At 39.1% G+C, this 18035-nt stretch overlaps 1 protein-coding gene across 2 annotated transcripts in view; it reads right to left on the bottom strand.

Annotated features, from left to right (window-relative positions):
- Positions 1–4628: 4628 nt before the first annotated feature.
- dnmt3bb.1 (DNA (cytosine-5-)-methyltransferase 3 beta, duplicate b.1) overlaps positions 4629–18035 on the bottom strand; it is a 40200-nt gene continuing 26793 nt past the window's right edge. Inside the window, exons 7-22 of one of the 2 annotated variants that reach the window (XM_026367931.1) lie at positions 16464–16622; positions 16258–16365; positions 14429–14570; positions 14212–14334; positions 13582–13626; positions 13383–13462; positions 12341–12453; positions 12047–12230; positions 11137–11221; positions 10870–11015; positions 9518–9608; positions 8906–9051; positions 8361–8446; positions 7712–7781; positions 7500–7618; positions 4629–7366 (exon numbers count right to left, since the gene is read on the bottom strand). In XM_026367931.1, coding sequence (XP_026223716.1) covers positions 7225–7366; positions 7500–7618; positions 7712–7781; positions 8361–8446; positions 8906–9051; positions 9518–9608; positions 10870–11015; positions 11137–11221; positions 12047–12230; positions 12341–12453; positions 13383–13462; positions 13582–13626; positions 14212–14334; positions 14429–14570; positions 16258–16365; positions 16464–16622 — 1839 coding nt within the window. In that variant the 3' untranslated portion in view covers positions 4629–7224. Of the gene's footprint in view, positions 7367–7499; positions 7619–7711; positions 7782–8360; positions 8447–8905; positions 9055–9517; positions 9609–10869; positions 11016–11136; positions 11222–12046; positions 12231–12340; positions 12454–13382; positions 13463–13581; positions 13627–14211; positions 14335–14428; positions 14571–16257; positions 16366–16463; positions 16623–18035 lie in introns of both variants that reach the window. The other variant, XM_026367930.1, reaches the window with a different exon arrangement.

Here is an 18035-nt window from a genome sequence, read left to right as displayed (position 1 = left end):
TTTGGGTTTGCCAACTTCTACCGCAAATGTATACTCTGATTTAGCTCCGGAGACCCTGCTTCACTGCCTTATCTCTGTGAAAACTCCTGGAGTACCTCCACTCCGTGGAGCCTCAGACAAGCAAGGTGGGCATTGTTTTTGCTCTGTGTTTCTGGATCTTCGCTTGTCACCTAGTGTTACCTCTCTGGATTCTCACAGACAACTCTGTTAACTCAGACCTTAAAGAGTTTTAAAGAGTTTTTGCCCTGCAGTTATTACTGTGATTTTTTTAAATTCTCTTTTATCAGGTGATCACCATGCACTTTGTTCTTTCATCGTTTTCCTGCATCTATCTTTGATTTTGTATTCTACCACTCGCATGGTGGACACCAGCACAGCTTCTGCCAGTCTATCTCTTGAGGCTCCAACTCCATCACTTCCTGTTTAAGGACCAGGCTTCCTGTGCACTTCCCCTCAAAGCAACTGACTGTCTAGATATGTCTAGGGATAGATAAAGTCCCAGGTGTATCAAAACATTCTTCAGGATAGTGTAGGAATGTCTGTAGGTCAGCTGGGTGATGTAACAGGATAATGAACGAAAACATCTTTTGGAGTGGCTAAATTGGAGCCCAGACCACACACATTACACTTCCAATGAATATGAAAGAATGGGCTAAAATTCCTAATAAAATGAAGATCAGATCACATTTTATAACAAATTTGTGCAGAACACCATTCAATTTCAAAGGTTTACATACTTTTCTTGCCACTTTATCTCAATTTCTCACAATGTCTGGCTATTTAATTGGGTCCACAAAATTACCCCTTTCTTACATAGTCTGTTTTATTTTTTCATGTACTTTTAAACCACTTATTTAAATAAAAATTAATCTTATCTCTTTCGTTTCTCAGAACTTTCCATTCTCTCCCACTGCTTCTCTGAAGGTAATGTTCTGTTCACTTACTGTAACATGTGCCACCTCCCTGTCAGTTTTTCATTCATTCTTTTAATTCCTCTTGTTTATCTGACATTGGCTTTCATGTCAGACTTTGCTCTTTCAGTTGTCCTCTTCATATTCCTGATACCATTACCTACACCTAACTAAGAAATCCTAACCCTGTGTACAGTATATACCTGTACTGTACTCCATAGAGTGACCATGTGCAATGGTGCACTTTATCTCCATTGCAGAAATAGCAGAAATGACAGATTTATTAAAAATAATAAATAAAATAAAGTTTGAACACATTTTAAAGTATGTTTACTGATAACATTTTGTATCGCCCAATCTGAAGCTGAAGTAAATTGGATGCCATCTTTGAGTTGCTTTTTTCTCTCTTCTCTGTCTCCATCACAATGCAAAGAGTTGCACTCAGCTCACAGACCAGTGTCAATGCTTCCTATCTAATTTTTAATGGCCTGTTAACTAGATTCATTCTCTCAAAATAAAGCCAGTTAGTATTATGTTAGCAGCATTACCATGGCTCATTTAGTCAGTTTGAAGAGTAATTTCTTAACTTAAATTAACTGGGAAAACATTTTTAGGGGCGTGTAGCTCAATTAGTAGAGCAGTCATATGTGAACAGTTGAACCCTCCAGGATTAGTGGTTTGATTCCTAGTTTCCTCCTGGATACTTGTGAAGGTGTCCTTTGACAAGACACCAAAACCCTGTAGTAGTGCCGATATGTGTATGTGTCTGGCAGCTGTCTAACCACAATTTCCCCAAGGGCTCAATAAAGTATATTATTATTATTATTATTATTATTAGCACTGTGTAAAATGTCAGTAATAACTGGACTATGTTTATGTTCCTATTTCTTTTCATTTGTTGAGAATTTACTTTGGTTTTGTCTTGTTGGAATAAATGAGGCCTTCCCTAAAAAAGAAGTTGTGGCACCATATGTTGCTTTCCAACCTGTGTATATTATTCTGCAATAATATTGCCTTCATTGAGGTTCAAGTTATTCATGCTGTGTGCATTAATGCACCCTTATACCATAATAGATGTTGATTTTTGAACTGTTTTAACAACAAGCCACATAGTCCTTCTTCTCCTTAGCTTGGAGGATGTGGCACCCTTTAATTCAAAAACAGAATTTCTAATGTTGACTCCTTAGACCACAGGACAGTTTGAATTGTTTTTACTGACAGTGGGTTTCAGAGGTGCTCCTTAATCCAGCGATCTCATCTACAGAATCCTACAGTGTGTTTTAATGAAATACAACCTAAGGTCTTGAAGGTTATGGCCATTCAGTGTTCATTTCACCTCCATGGACGATGACATTCCCAAATTTTTGGGGATCTTCACTCTAAGAAACCTTATTCATATGTTTTTGAACTGATTAGTGGTCCTCACCGCAATGTTAATACCCAGTCATCAAAGTCATTATACTGACCTGTTACAAAGTAATCTTATTTTTAATTTTTAATTATTCTTCAGAAGTTTGATATGATATATTTGTACTTGCATTTTTGAAAATGCAGATACTATAAATGTTGCTAGACATTTTACACATATTTTAGTATATTAGAAAACCCCACCAACCTAAGCATAGGTTGCTTAGTAAATGTCTAGAAAGTGTTCAAATTGGGTAGTTACAGGAGTAAAATATCTTCTGAGACATAAGTTCAGTTTAAAGATTTCTTTGTTTAATATTTTTAGGAATTCTGAATTCTCAAGTAATTTTAAAAGATCTCTATAAGGGAACTATTAATAATACTTCCAGCCCAGTTGATGTCATCCCAACTAAGTTCTTAATCTCGATCATTGATTCGCTTGCTCCCTCTCTCCTGAATATTTTCAATACTTCTCTGTCCACTGGGATTGTGCCAGATTATTTTAAAATTGCATCTGTGCAACCTCTTTTGAAAAAACCTGGTCTAGATCCCTCATCCCCCGAAAACTACAGACCAATCTCCAAACTACCCTTCATATCAAAGATTTTAGAAAAGTACGTGTCTAAACACCTATTTCTAGCCGCAGAAAACTATAACATCTTTGACGAATTGCAATCTGGTTTTCGCAAACACCACAGCACAGAGACCGCCCTACTGAAGGTAACCAATGACATTCTGTTGGCTTCTGATGCTGGTTTGTGCTCTATTCTTGTCCTCCTCGATCTTAGTGCTGCTTTTGATACAGTAGACCACCAAATTTTGTTAGACCGGCTAAAGCACTGGGCTGGAATAGAAGGCACTGCACTGGACTGGTTCTCCTCATACCTGTCCAACAGATCGTTTTGTGTTACAGTTAATAACTACAAGTCGTCTTTTTCTCCTGTAAAGTACGGAGTCCCACAAGGTTCAGTGCTGGGGCCAATCTTGTTCTCTTTGTATATGCTCCCTTTGGGACATATTATTCGCAAACATGGTGTTTCTTTTCATTGCTATGCTGATGACACTCAGCTGTACTGTCCCTTTAAGATATCAGACCACGGGGGACTGAGTTCCTTACATGAGTGTATAAATGAGATAAAAAACTGGATGGCTCAAAATTTCCTGCAGCTGAATTCTGACAAAACAGAAATAGTTGTCATCAGTCCACAGCGTGTAGCCAGACACATTCTGCCCTGCACAGATTCTCTCTTAGCTAATTCTAAGCCCACTGCAAAAAGTCTTGGTGTTTGGTTTGATAGTAAACTTAACTTCGAGCATCATGTCAAAAAGCTTGTCCAGGCATGTTTTTATCATCTTAGAAATATCTCCAAAATACGTTCAATTCTTTCTTTTCATGACACTGAAGTAATCTTACACGCATTTATTTCCTCACGCCTTGACTATTGCAACAGTCTGTTCACCTGTCTCAGCCAGAAATCTATTAATCGGCTCCAGATTGTTCAGAATTCAGCTGCAAGACTCTTAACTAGAAAAAGAAAATATGATCACATCACTCCTGTATTAGCTTCCTTACACTGGCTGCCAGTATTTTTTAGGATTGATTTTAAGATTTTATTAATAACTTTTAAAGCTCTGCATGGCCTTTCCCCCAGCTATTTATCCCAGCTTTTAAAGCCTTATGAGCCTGCACGTAGCCTGAGATCCTCTGGTAGAAATCTTCTGTATGTCCCCAATGTCAGAATGACTACTAGAGGTGACAGAGCCTTTTCAGTTAGAGCCCCTAAACTCTGGAACAGCTTACCCGAGCATATAAGATCAGCTGACTCAGTAACATCTTTTAAAACTCTCCTTAAAACATACCTCTACCGGCGAGCCTTTTGCGATCTTCTGTAAGCTAAAACAAATCGGTCCTTGGGAAGACTCTCCATTAGATTACAATGTCTTTACGTTGGAACTGGTCTCCCCAAGGACCGATGTGGTAGTTGTTTGTATTATTGTTTTGTTTGTATAGCTGTTTCCTGCTCCCCATCCGGTCGAGGCAGATGGCCGTTTAACTTGAGCCTGGTTCTGCTGGAGGTTTCTTCCCCCAGGGGGAGTTTTTCCTCTCCACTGTTTGCCTAGTGCTTGCTCAAGTTGATCTTGTTGGGCTACATGTGTTTCTTGTCTGTCTTGTGAAGCACTTTGTAACATATGTTTAGAAAAGTGCTCTATAAATAAATTTATTATTATTAATAAAGTCATTGAAAAATATTAGTGGATTAGCCAGTTTGGTAAGTAAAACCCACAGATTTCAATCATGGCACATCTGTGTCCTTTTTAGCAGCCAAGCTGTGTTTTATTGAGTAAAAATTATATATAGGTTGCTACAGTAAGTACACAAACATAAAAATACATCAATAGTTTTCGCTAACAGCTGTTCTGTTCTTCTGAAATGTGTTTCCATTTTAGATTTATAGAAAGACAAAGGTAAAAAAAAATCCTAAAGTGTAATTCTGATAAAATAGTTGTGAGTAAAAAAGTATTAAACTATATTATAAACTGTATAATTCACACTCAACCTAAGAATACACACAAATGGTTACATCTCTAACAACATATAAAAAGCTTGACTAATAGGCTCTATACTGTGCAATAATATTACACATTTCAAGAAAGCTTTATAGTGTGTTAACGTTTATGTACTGTATGTGTATATAAAAGTCTTAAAAGAGCAGTTACAATAAGAAAAGAAAATATTTTTTACCTGTACTTTGTAAAGCAAAACAAAGTTCAGCAGTGTTAATGAAGCGTGTAAACAATTACTTTTTGGTTTTTTAAAGGATCAGACTTTAAAAGTAAAAAGAAAAGTTCCCGGGGGCACTTTAATGGCCCTTTGAGCACCATAGAGGAGACTTGCATTTCTGCATGCACATTTAAACATGAAAGAACATGTTTTTTTAAGGAAAGCCTGTGCATTCTGTGTTTTAAAAAAATAATGTAGTTCTTGGTCACATAGAAGAATAAAACACTTGTAAACCTTTCTGTTGATACAGTACGCAAAACATTGTGTAAAAACAGTTCCAGTGATAAAATACAAGCATTATATACAGGGCATATAGGAGCAGAGAGCTACAGCATATATTCACAGGACAGAGATCCTCTCAAAGGTGTAATAAACAGCTTCCCTTTTGTCTGACATAATGCCCATTTAGTATGATTTGTGACAGCCAACAGCATTTAACACATTCCAGCTATCAAAACAATCAAAAAACAGTTATTTCAAAGGACTACACCAAGGGTTTATGAGTTTTTTCCATCTGTCACTTTGAGATATGTGGTACCAAATTAAGCTCTGTGTGGTGAACACCTTAATGCTTAAGTTTGCAGTATGACATGCAATGCAGGCAAAAGGCTTCTGAAATGATTCCGACCTATAGCAAACAATCTTTTAAGGCGCATTAATTAAGGCAATTAACATCCTCGACACACTACAAATTCCGACTCTGAGGTTAGTCACTATTACCTCAACTACTCAAGACATACTGTAGACTATAGCATGTGCAGCACATAGACCTAAGTCAAGTATAAAACCAGCATCACTGAGGTGCTTTTAATGGCAGCCCTCTTGTAAAACCTGTTGGATACTGAAAAACTCCTTTAAATAAACAGTCAGTGCTAGTTTACAAAACACTGTGTGTTCACCAGTGTTGCCAACTATTGTTTTTGCTTGTCAGATGTAAAACCACATTTACACACAATCTTTCTTGCATTCATATTAACTTTTTTCAACCAAGATCAAATACACATGGGGATATCCAGCTATTAAAAAATTTTTTTTTATATCTATAGTAGGATAATTGTCATTTTTTCTGGATTTTTCTGGAACAGCTGACAAAAGACAGAAACCCATCTTTTGTATCTCTGTTGTTGCATTGGCTTCTTTCAAGTATTTGTACGTAGCTATCAGGGATATGTCACTGTGACCTTAAGTTTCACACTAACTATACAAAAGCATCTTTATATAATCTTCTACTCTACTCTATATAAAGTCTCAAACAAAAGAAAATAAATTGCTTTAACAAAAAAATAAAAAAAGAAATCCTGCCCTGTTTCTAGGCTATCTTTTGGTCCACTAGCCTACAACACTCACAGTGTATGTTGCAGTTTTTTTCACTGGTCTTTGAAAAACACAGGATTATGACATGCTCAGAAAGCCCGGTATCATGTTTTGGTGTTGTACAAAGACCACTGCGAAAACTTTTAGACTGAGACTGACAGGACAGCAGGTAGCCTTTAAAAAAGGGGTAAAGCTTCAACTCTCCATCGTATAACTTTGGTTCAAGTGAGCTTAAACGTGTTTCGATTAATAGCGTGTATCAACAACCAGCCAGAAGGCCAAACTCTTGACAGGTTGATACAGAGCCCCTCAAACTACTGGTGCTGTGTTGTTCTTTCTTATTTACAACTGCTTCTACAACAGTCAACCTAAACAACACTGTAAAGAACAAGTTTTAGGAAAAGTCTTTATATATGCTAATGTTAGTAGACAAAACAAATCAGCTGAGCCTCTAGAGAGACTGAGCCCTCAACTGGCCTCCATTACAGATAATGCTACATGTGCTTAGAGATGGATTCAGTGATACACATGGACTTGATTGGACTCATGAACAAGGCTGTTGAACCTCTCTCTCTTTACCCTCTACACCAAGGGTACTGATAAACCAGCCACGGTGCTCACCTATGCTGTATTTGTTTATCCCTGTGTTAGTGTGTGTATATTTAAGACTGCAGTGCATTATTACCCGACCCAGCTGGGGAGTTTCTCTCATGTCTCTTTGCCTGCCTGGATATCATATCCAGCTTTTTTCACAATTTCAGTGGCCAGTATAACAGTATGTGACATCTGCTTGCCAGTAATGAGTGGTTTCTATTCACAGGCAAAGTAGTCTTTCAGTGGTGCAAACAGATGCCTGATGACAGGAACACTCCAGGACCGGCCCAGGAGTTTTTGCCTGGCACCACGACCCATGTTTGACACGTCTGTGTAGTGGACCGGAAAGCCGAAGATCCTGTAAGGAAACAAACACAACAGCATTATAATCTGTGTCTTAATGGAGTTAAGACACGAACCATCAATCCAAAGACAGAGCTCAATGAGCAGAGTGGTAGTCGAGTGTTTGTAGTAGTGTGTTTCCTGCACACCTTTCCAGCTCAGTGCACCACAGTATGTCCTCCTTCCCGTTCATCAACACAGGGAAATGCTGGTCTTTCCCCTGCTTGATGGAGTTGGAGCGAGTAGTGATGGTACGCACCTTCCCAAACTACAAGACAACAAAAATACAGTCAAGCAAATGCAATAAGTCATTTTGCAAAGAAGAGCTCAGTAAGTTATCTGTGTTCTGTAGATATCTGACCTTTGCAACTCTGCCGTGCTCCAGACAGTCCTGCAGCTCCAGCTTGTCCATTCCAGAAGCACACAGAGGCCTTAAACAGAGAAGAGGAATTACATTTAGTCCTATAGACAGTTCAGTTCAGATCTGCTGACTGGAGCTGTTTTCACATATGCACTTCAAAGAATCAGGTCCAGACATTGTGCGGACTTGTGCTTTTACATATGTAGCACATAGCAGGGACATTGTCCGGGTCAAACATGTTCTCACATCGGGAGAACATCTGCTTGACTTCAGTGAGGGGCGGGGTCACCTGTGTAGGAGGCACCACATTACACAGTGGAGCTCACGCTCCTGCATTACTCAGATTTTGTACTACGAGACTCACATTTCCTGTGTACATTCGCGTGATTTCACATGCAGCTTACCTGGGTATATCTAAATATGTTTAGGGTTGCAGTGCATATGTGAAAGCAGCTATAAACAGCAGTAGTAACACAGAACATGTATGCTGTTAGCTTTATTAATGCGTTTCAGTTAAGACGTAGTAATAGTGAATGGGTCCTTGGACAACAAACACCACCAATGTCAAGTCACATAAACCCCCAAATAAGGGTTGATATGTCTGTGTCTCTTTGAAAAAGTGTGACTCTGACTTAAGATGTCTGCTTACCTGTTCATGCCTGGCAGGTTTCCCCAGAAGTATCGGGCACGATGAGCAGCTGAGACCTCAATAGCATCAATCATCACAGGGTTACACTGCAGAAAAACAAAGACACATTGATTACTCATTAACTCACCTAATGTCAAGGACCTGAGCTTGAATCCATCAGTTGCCTTTCTGTGTGGAGTGTGTTCTGCCTAAGCCTGTGTTGGTTTTCTCGAAAGACATGGAGTTAGGCTAACTAGTGACTCTAACTTGGCCATAGGTGTGAGTGTGAATGGTTGTCTGTCTCAGTCAGCCCTGTTACAGGGATGGGCTCAAGCACTCCCACGACTCTTAACAGGAACAGCTGGAAAGGAAAAGGTAATGGATGGATGGATGGATGGATAGATGGGAAAGGATATGTTAATATTATGCTTCAAGTCGTTTATTTCCCTTGACATACAAAAAAACAAACAAATAAAACAGAAAAACTATAGATTTTTGTTTTTTATTAATGGAGTCTCAATACCTGTTCTTGAGATTTACAGCTATTCATGCTCCACACAACCCACCTCCAGAAATCGTGAGATGTCCCTCTTGTCATTGACACCCATGGCAACCACGTTCTCAAACATCCAGAAAAAGGGACGATCTTCTCCTTCTTTGGGCTTGGCCTCGCTCAGCAGACGGTAAAACTCGAAGAACAACCTCCCTGTTCCTTCTAGACCAACAAAACAATCGTTACTCCAAGAAGACACCACCAACCAGCACTAGCACTCCAGTACAGGCTGAATATGTAAGATCTCCCTAATGGTCTGACTAGACTTTCCAGACAAAGACATTAGTTTTCTTTTGTATTCTAAAAAAATGTATATTTAAGATGAAAAGTTCATTTTAAAATATCATGTTTTATAAACCTCTTTCAATCCTGTATGTGTCAAAATTCACAATAAGAATAATAGACACAGTTTGATTTTCTCATTTCATTTCATATGTTGCTTAAAGCTTGCTCAAATGGGATTGTTGGGTTTTCTATATCATTTTTTTTTTGTAGTAACGTAGTACAATTATACTCTGTAAGGTCTTAACCCTTACACTGTAAAGTGCCATGTGATAACTTTGTTATCTGTTGTGAATTGGCACTATACAAACAAAAACTGAATTGAAATTTGACTGGTACCTACCATAAAGACCTTTCCTGGCAGGATTGACGATTGAGAGATCGTTGCACGGACTCCCTCCAATGACCAGATCAAACGGACCCCACTCCTGAATCTGAGACAGTACATTCTAGTGTTACAATGTGTGACTAATAGCTACTGTCTTAAGACAATAGAAAGTCAAATATAGTATGTGTCTTCTGAAGCAGAGGTGTCAAACTCAGGCGATTTAATAGAAGATCATATAAAAAGTGTATTAGAGCTGGCCCCCTAATATATAGCGCATAACCCACTAATACTACAAATCCCAGAATGTTAGTTCTGTTAGTGTGTTGCCGCGTCAGTCGAGACCGCCAAGCACCCCCTCCTTTTCTGTTGACAATCTTTAGCATCCATGCAACCAGTCACATCGGACAAAACTTAATCCACCCCTCCCCAAAAATGGCCAAATGAAAGAGGCCAAGTGCACAGTTCTAAAGTAATCAGCGTACTCCATACCGAATTTACCTGGCGTTTTGAAGCCCAGAAATGCAGATTTGAACTGCTCAGTAATCCGTTTGTGGTTGACGTGGAAAGCGCACCAACCAACCTCCAAAGGGAGCTGACTGAACTCCAGTGTAGTAAAACGCTCAAGTCAAAGTATGACTCTTTGTCTGCTGCACAGTTTCCATGTTTCCTCCCCGACACACTAGAACTAAAGTGTGTTTCCATATGAAAACATGCACAATTGCAGTCAATTTTTCAATAAAAATTGAGTTTGGCCCACAATTTCGTCCCACCTTTTAATTTTGGCCCACTGTAAATTTGAGTTTGACAGCCCTGTTCTAAAGTGTTACAAAACAGATTTTATCAGCAGGACTGCATTCAGATTATGTCTCTATACAGGGCTATCTTTAAAGAGAAGTTGAGTATAAGATGCTGTTGCTCACATCAGATTAATGCCAAAAACAGGAAAGAAGGGAATTAAGATAATACAGAGACCCTGCATTTCTTATTTAAATGTTAGATCAATTGTCAATTAACTTAATGATAGTTTCCAAAGAATGTCCAAAACATGCACTATAAGCATTGTTGATCTAAATCCTATATAACAGGTTTGTTTAATATAGTTTAAAGGTTAGAACATACTGTATATTTATCCATATTCTGTACTCATGCTTAAGTCATGTTTAACTCAGACCAGTGGTTTCATGGCCTGTTTCACTTTATCACACATCACGTGGGATCATCAGATTAAATGCACATACATTCACTAAAGACAATAAGAAAAGAGTGGAATGAAAGAGGCAAGAAGAGGAGAAGAAACAGTGTGAGAGTGTAGAGTTGTCATGTTCCTGATGCAACAATACTTTAATACAAGTAAACTGGATTCTTACATTTTTCTTGGTGATGTTCCTGACATCATGGACGTATTCGATTTTTCCTTCATGTCTGACAACACCCACTGAGATGGAGTCCTCACACACCTCTGATGCCACATACAGGTCCACCTTAAAACCCAGGTCCCTCAGGACCAGATAGCCTAAGAAAACAAACACAAACATATTTTAGCTGAAAGAAACATATAAAAATTGCCAAGACATCAGACAGATTGACAGAGCATTTATTTTCTGTGCTCTCTTGTTATCATTCTCATTCCTCACCAGTAGCAATGCCATCAAACAGGGAGAGGACTCTGATTGGTCGCCTCTGCTCTGCAGGGACTGCTGGGTAAATCTTTGGCTTCTCCTGAAAAATAAAGGTGAGGAGTTGAAAGGAAATTACAACAAAAGTAAGTGATGTTCTTAGCAAATTTCACATTGCTCTGCTAATTTAAATGTGAACATGATGTAATGAACAACACAAAAAGTATAAAACAAACTATTACAATTTAATTCCTAACTACTTTCTTAATGCCCATGGGGATATTATTGAACAGGGTTTCAGTTTCTTGTCCATGTACACCTCAGCATGTGGCCAGAAGAAAGCAGGAGTTGAAGCACTGACCCTGGGGTTCATCGAGAAGATCTCTACTAGCTGAGTTCTTAGTTCTTGGTTGTATATATTTTTAACAGACCCTGGTGAAGGCCACAAGCCAAAACGTGTTGTTGTTATTCTCTGTGTTGTGATCTTTTCAGTTTTCTTACCCTATCAATGAATCTCGGCAGTAGTTGAAGCTGTGCCAGAAATTCCTGCTATGCAATTCAGTAGAAAAAGTCCTAACCTTAACTGCATCAGTAAATGCTAAAATACATTTTTTGGTTGAGTTTTTGGAAACCTCTGACAAGTATCCTCTAAAAAGCTTTTGCACAGGATTGCATGATGTTGTTGAGCTGTTGTTTTTACTCAGTTGACTTCATGTCAGCTGCTGATAAAGATATTTACAGATGCAGATATGATTCTTTGACTCCAGCTTTACCTCTGTAAAAGGTCTGCCTGTCTGGAAATCTCTCTTTAAATCCAATCGTAATGCTGTCCTGTTGCCAGTTAACCTACTTACTTGTAAGTTATTTAGAACGTTGTTTTGTACTATTTTCAATCCATTATAATAAAAAACAAAACAAAGTCACTCACAAATTCCTGTCCGTTGTCATTAGCAAAGAACTCCTGCAACTTGATATTCCAGTCATGCCGCCGTTTGAGAATGCCGTACTGCAGTGGGGGCTGACACATGTAGCACCGCCACGGGTCTAGATATCGAGCATTATTAGAAGCTCCGGGGTTGACCAGGATGTCAAGACAGTCCACACAGAAACACCTGGAGATTGAAGGACAAAAGACGTGTGTGACATACACACAACACAAACATCTGCACAGACAATGTGTTGAGTAGTTGATGTTTAGTATATTTATGTGTTTGTGTCTGACCTGCAGCAGTTAACATTTCCACAGAGCAGAACCTCTCGACCTCCACAGCAAATAGTGCAGTATGACTGATAACCATCATCGTCATACATGTAGGACATCTCCAGGTACACGTCCTGAAGACACACATAACTGGTATTAATGAAACCCTATAATGAAGCAGCACGTCAGACATGTCTGTTGCTCTCAGTTGACAGTTTGTAAGGTGGTTGGGGCCTTATTTCACTTCACTTCCTTTACAGTGTGACCAATGAGGAACTCAAAAACATCTGTCATGATTCCCTTCCTGCTATTCTCACTTAAGTGACTGGTGCCCAGTTTCCCTCTATTTCCAGACACCTGATTCTTTCCCCACCCACTTGTTCACTTATCTGCTCTGCCTGACTGTTTTTGGCCTCTGGCCACCTGCTTGTTCCTTTGTCTGTTTTGTTCCTGGTTTTGCCCTCATGTCTGTCTTTATGACTTGGTTGTCTACCTGTATGCTTGATCATTTGCTTTGTGAAAACCTCTTCCCTGCCTCATTCAGTCTTTGTGTTGTGTCTGGATCCCTTTACCTTTTGTTTCACACACCATTCATGACATTTTTTTCCTTAAACAAATGGATATTTAGCCATGTCATGTTATTTAATCCTGTGTATTTCTTTTGCAGCCAATATGTTGGCTGTATGTATACTAAAAACAAGACAATCTAAGTAGAAATAACACTGTGATGTGCTTTCTTCCTTTTCACCTCACATTTCTCTCACACTATTCCCAGCACATATATCACATATATCAGCACATATATCTATCTAACACTTTAATTTAAAAATCTAGAATACCAGCTACAGACTCACATTGGAGATTGATCTAATGACCTGTATTCACATGTGTGAATGTATTTTTTTTTTCAAACTATTCACATATAATTCTTATTCATCCTACTTGGTGGTTATTTTTATGTCTTATTACTGGGTGTTCCTTGGATTCTGTTCAAAAGGTTTCATGACTCTGACTTAAGCTAATGATGATGGAAAGTGGCAATAAAAAGCACTTGTTGCTCTACCTTGCATGTTTGGCACAAGCCTCCTTCAAACAGCGGGTGGAAGGTTGCTGCTCTCATCTTTCCACAGGAGAGACAGAACTCTACCAAACCACAAATAGAAACACACAAAGATCAATCAACAGCTAAGAAAGTGCAAATGAAGTCAGTTAGTAATTCACAATAGTCATTCAAAGAAACACATGTGAGAGTGTCCATTTACCTTCTACACTTCTTTTATTCTTCAGGACTTCATTCACCATTTGTTCTGAGAGGAGAAATAACACAGGGTTAAAAAGCATGAAATAACTCTACTTTTGTTCAGTGTGCAGCCAAAACTCAACCACCCTGCTCTGTACTACAGGACTCACAACCAAACCTACTGCTAATAGAAATCAAAACATCAAACTTATGATTGCTATACTTTTAGCATGCAAAAAGCAGGAAGACGCTAACATAACATTATAACTCTTTTTGAGGTTGAATAATCAAAAAGCCAATTTAAATCAAGTTATTTAATTAGCTGTGACATCATTGTTGTGACCTCTTTGTGCTGTAAACTAGCTTCTTCCCATATGACGAGCACTCAGCTTTGTTGCCCAGTTGACTAAAATAATACCACATTTTGGTAGTAGAAACTAAAATCATACTGTTGCATTCTGTATCACTAACAGAACATACAGCAAACAAAAATGTGATGCTAAACCTGAGGTGATATGGTTTTGTCAATATGAGATAGCACTGAGAAAACTAAATCAGTTTGCAATAAGCACACTTCCACATTTACAGAGGACATATTTTCAAATCTTGTTTCTGGGGAAACTGTTAAGTATGTTTGACCTTTGACCTCTACCTCTGCTGTATGACTCCTCAGGGGCAGCCTTGTTCTTACAGAAACTGACTCTGGGCCGCTTTGAACTGGGAAAATATTCGGGCAGGGAAACGTCAAACACCTGGTGGTCTAGAGGGTTACCATCTGCCGGAGGACACACAAAAAGATCAGTTTAAGAGGCAGAAAATACTGTATGTGAACAGTACATCACAGTCTCCAATTCTACTGCTTTGCGCACCAGCACTGTGGACAGGTTTGAGTCCTTCCTCTCCTTTGGGCAGGAAGCCGCCGTTAGCCCAGTCTAGCATGGGTTTGACCTGGTCCTCTGGACTGTCCGACTCACAGGGAGGAAACGTTTTCTCTGCCCGTGTACTGGCCATCTGAGAGAGAACACAAGGCGATTACAAGGCAGTTTCAGGCAAAAAAAAGAAAAAAAGGTGACAAAAGCTCTGGGAGTGGGTGACAGAAATCTTCTATCATATATCATATAATGTGTGTCATTTTAAATGAAACACTGTAAACATGTTTATCTTTATAAAAAATTATTAATATAATTATATAATTGTATAGATTCAGAAATCCTCTCTTTGAACTGCCTAAGAAATAATGTCATTAAATATCTATTGGCCCTATTTAAGGCATCCGAGATGATAAAATATGCCTTTGAACATACAGTAAAGTGAAAATTCAGACAGTGTCTGCATGATGTAGTGATAGCTTTAAAAGCCTGAAGCTTCTTTAGATGTATTGTCTGTGTTGCAATCATATTCCCCACTCCTCAGCAACAAGACAGCCCCTCTGTCTTGTTGTTTGTCTGATATATATGATCTGAATGTACAAGAGGATTTCTTCTACTTTCTTCTCCATCCTCTTTTGCCATCCTGCTCGACACTTTTTCTCGACCCTAGCCCCCTACTGTTGTATAGGTAATGCTAAAAAAAGGCATGTGTACTACCTTAGCCTAACCCTAACCATTACAACTTTACAACAAGTTCAATTCAATTTTATTTGTATATTGCCAAATCACAACAGAAGTCATCTCAAAGCACATAACTCCTCACCCTCACCCTCACCCTCACCCTCACCCTAAACCTTACCATAACCCTAACCAAAGCCTCTTAACCAAAGCCTCTTAACCCCCAAATTACTCTTTACTTCTCATTGTGAGTGCTGGCTAAAAGGTCCTCACTTTGTAAAAAGTTCCTTAGTGAAATGGGTAAAAATTCATGCTGGTCCTCACAATGATATATAACCATACACACACACACATACGCTATGGTGTACACATGCATAAACACTTTTCCAGTGAACCAGTGTGTTCTTGGCAGGGACACTACAAGGCATGTTTTTACAACAGACTTAAGATCTGTAACACAATCGGCTAGTAACACCTCCCCAAACACACACACATATACACACACACACACACACACATACACCCACCCAACCTTGCTGTTAGAAACAAAAACCATTTTGGTTTTGTGCCTCAGGTGAAAATATTCTCACAAGACAGAGCTCATATCTCTGTGCTGTTGTTGTTGCTTAATGTGATCAAGTTATGATCTTTCGATTGTAATAATGCAAACACACAAGTAGAGTTTGAAACTACTTCTACTTCTACTGTATATGGTATTAGTTTATGGTTGTGTGTCTGTTTGACCAGAAAACTTTAATTCAGCAATTAATTAAGTAATTAAAACACATTTTAAAAGAAAATGAGAGAAACTCTGATTGGACAACAGCTGTTTTCAGGACTGAGGTAACTCTGTGATTGCATTTTCTTCATCTTCAGTATTTGTTGAGTGGCCAGCATCAGCTAACTAGTTACTGAGATTACTGGGTACAAACTAAGCAATTTAAAATGACTTTAAGAATTCCTTCTTCTGCCAAAACCTTCAGACATAGATTAAAGTATGTAAGGTATTTTTAAGTGTTTCTTTGAAGGCGACATATTTTTACTGAATCTTAGGTGGACTCATGAGAGCGACCATGAATCATCACACAAACGTGTGACTGTAAGTTTAAACACATCAAGAAGTTGTTGCTAAGCTACAGCCAGAAGTATACCTCCAGTGCTTGGAAGATAGCCCTGCGGTAGGAGGCCAGCTTGGTGTAGGAAGCCTGACTGAAGAACTTGGGGAAGGCAGTGATGGAGTCCAGTTTGTCTGCTGAAACCTGGGGACAAAAACAAGGCATCAATTAAAGCAAGAGATGTTATTTGACTCCCCTCTCCCTCCCTTCTTCAGTCTGTCTGTTTTTCCTTCCCTTCTCACCTCAGAGAACTTGCCATCACCGAACCACTGCAGCCACCTCATACCATGGCTGGCCTGCCGTTTGCCAGTGGCGCGCCATGTCACCACAATACCGGGCCACCAGGAAAACCCCTTGATCTTCCCCCACACCAGCTCGCCGATGCCAAAACCCTTGTTGTCCTAGGCGTATGAGAGAAGACACAGATGTAGGAGGCAGAGGAGTAGAGAGAGAACAAGGCCATAGAAAGTACAACCCTTGTTCTTTGTATAAGGCATGCATGCAAAAATTACAAAGAGAAAAGGCCTAATTTAACATGATGACCAAGAGACATTTTGTCTTCAACACAGGAATTTTGGCAGACATATCTTCACAGTAAAAATAAGAGATGTGAGTGGATCGCAGTGTTAGAGCAATGGTTTGATATAGTGACAGAATTCTGTAATCCTATCTGTATTATGCAAAAGCTGAAAACCCCTACTGAAGTGATGAAAAAACAAAAAACAGATAAAAGAGAACAAGAAGAAGGCAAAACAATGAAAAATATTAGTTTGCCAATGCCAAAAAGGTTTTTGTCTTCTTAAATGGCAATGTTAAAAAGGAACAGAAAGAAGTGTCAAGTATTCAATTCAATTTCAATTAATCAAGTAAGTCTTCTGCCTTGTATTTGAATAGGAATCATTTACTCAAAAATACGTTATTTCTAACCTGACCTTTAACCTCCAAGTGGAAGGCGGTAAAGCAACAGCAAGTTTCTGCATGGATCACAATGTTAAGTTTAAATGACTTAAAGAATAAGAGTCTAAAAACAAGATGTTGTGTGTGTATTCATTTGCTCAGGTGTTTCCTTTCTTTCTGCAGTTTGCTTTGCAGGTCAGTCTTTTTGTTAACAGGAAACATCCAGCATCAGTAAGAATGCCATAATTCACTACAATAATTTTTCCTGCTCCCATTCATGCTTTTGACAGTTATGTGTGCTGATTTACCAACAGGTGGCATTTCTATGCTTGCAAACAAATCCTAGTAGAGCCCAGGCAATGCTACGCTCCACTGAGTGACACACCGAGATGCACCAACATAGACAAAAGCACACGTGCTGCGAGACAATGCTATGTACATACACCATGTGTACAGACATGGAGATACGCATGCACATCTGATATGTGTTTGTTTACCCACACACAAATACACACACACAGAGACCCTGCTGTGCTAACTTGCGGTCGTTATAACCTGAATAAAACTACTGATACGAAGCAAACACAGCCAGAGGCAATGTGTGAGTTTGTGACCACCTGCACCAAGGCAAGGCCAGGTGGAGAAAGTCCTGTGGTCTATGAAGGGAGTTACCCTTCTCCTCTTCTTTTACTGCCAAACTCCACTTCCTATTTGTCGACACAGCTCTCTGACTCCCTCTCTCTCATTCTTTCACTTTGCTCTTAACCCTTACCCTCCTGCTAGTCTCACTGTGACTCACTGGTGCTTTTTTAGGTGTATTTCAGCTGCCTGAATTCATCTTTGGACATTTATAACTCTGCAGTTCAAATGTGAAAAGACCACACAGTCCTTTAAATGAATGCAGGATTAAAACTAGA

The sequence above is a fragment of the Anabas testudineus genome, chromosome 7 (genome assembly GCF_900324465.2).
Source record: "Anabas testudineus chromosome 7, fAnaTes1.2, whole genome shotgun sequence".
NCBI lineage: Eukaryota > Metazoa > Chordata > Actinopteri > Anabantiformes > Anabantidae > Anabas > Anabas testudineus.
Note: the sequence above shows the minus strand (reverse complement) of the source record. Positions and strands in the feature narration are given on the sequence as shown.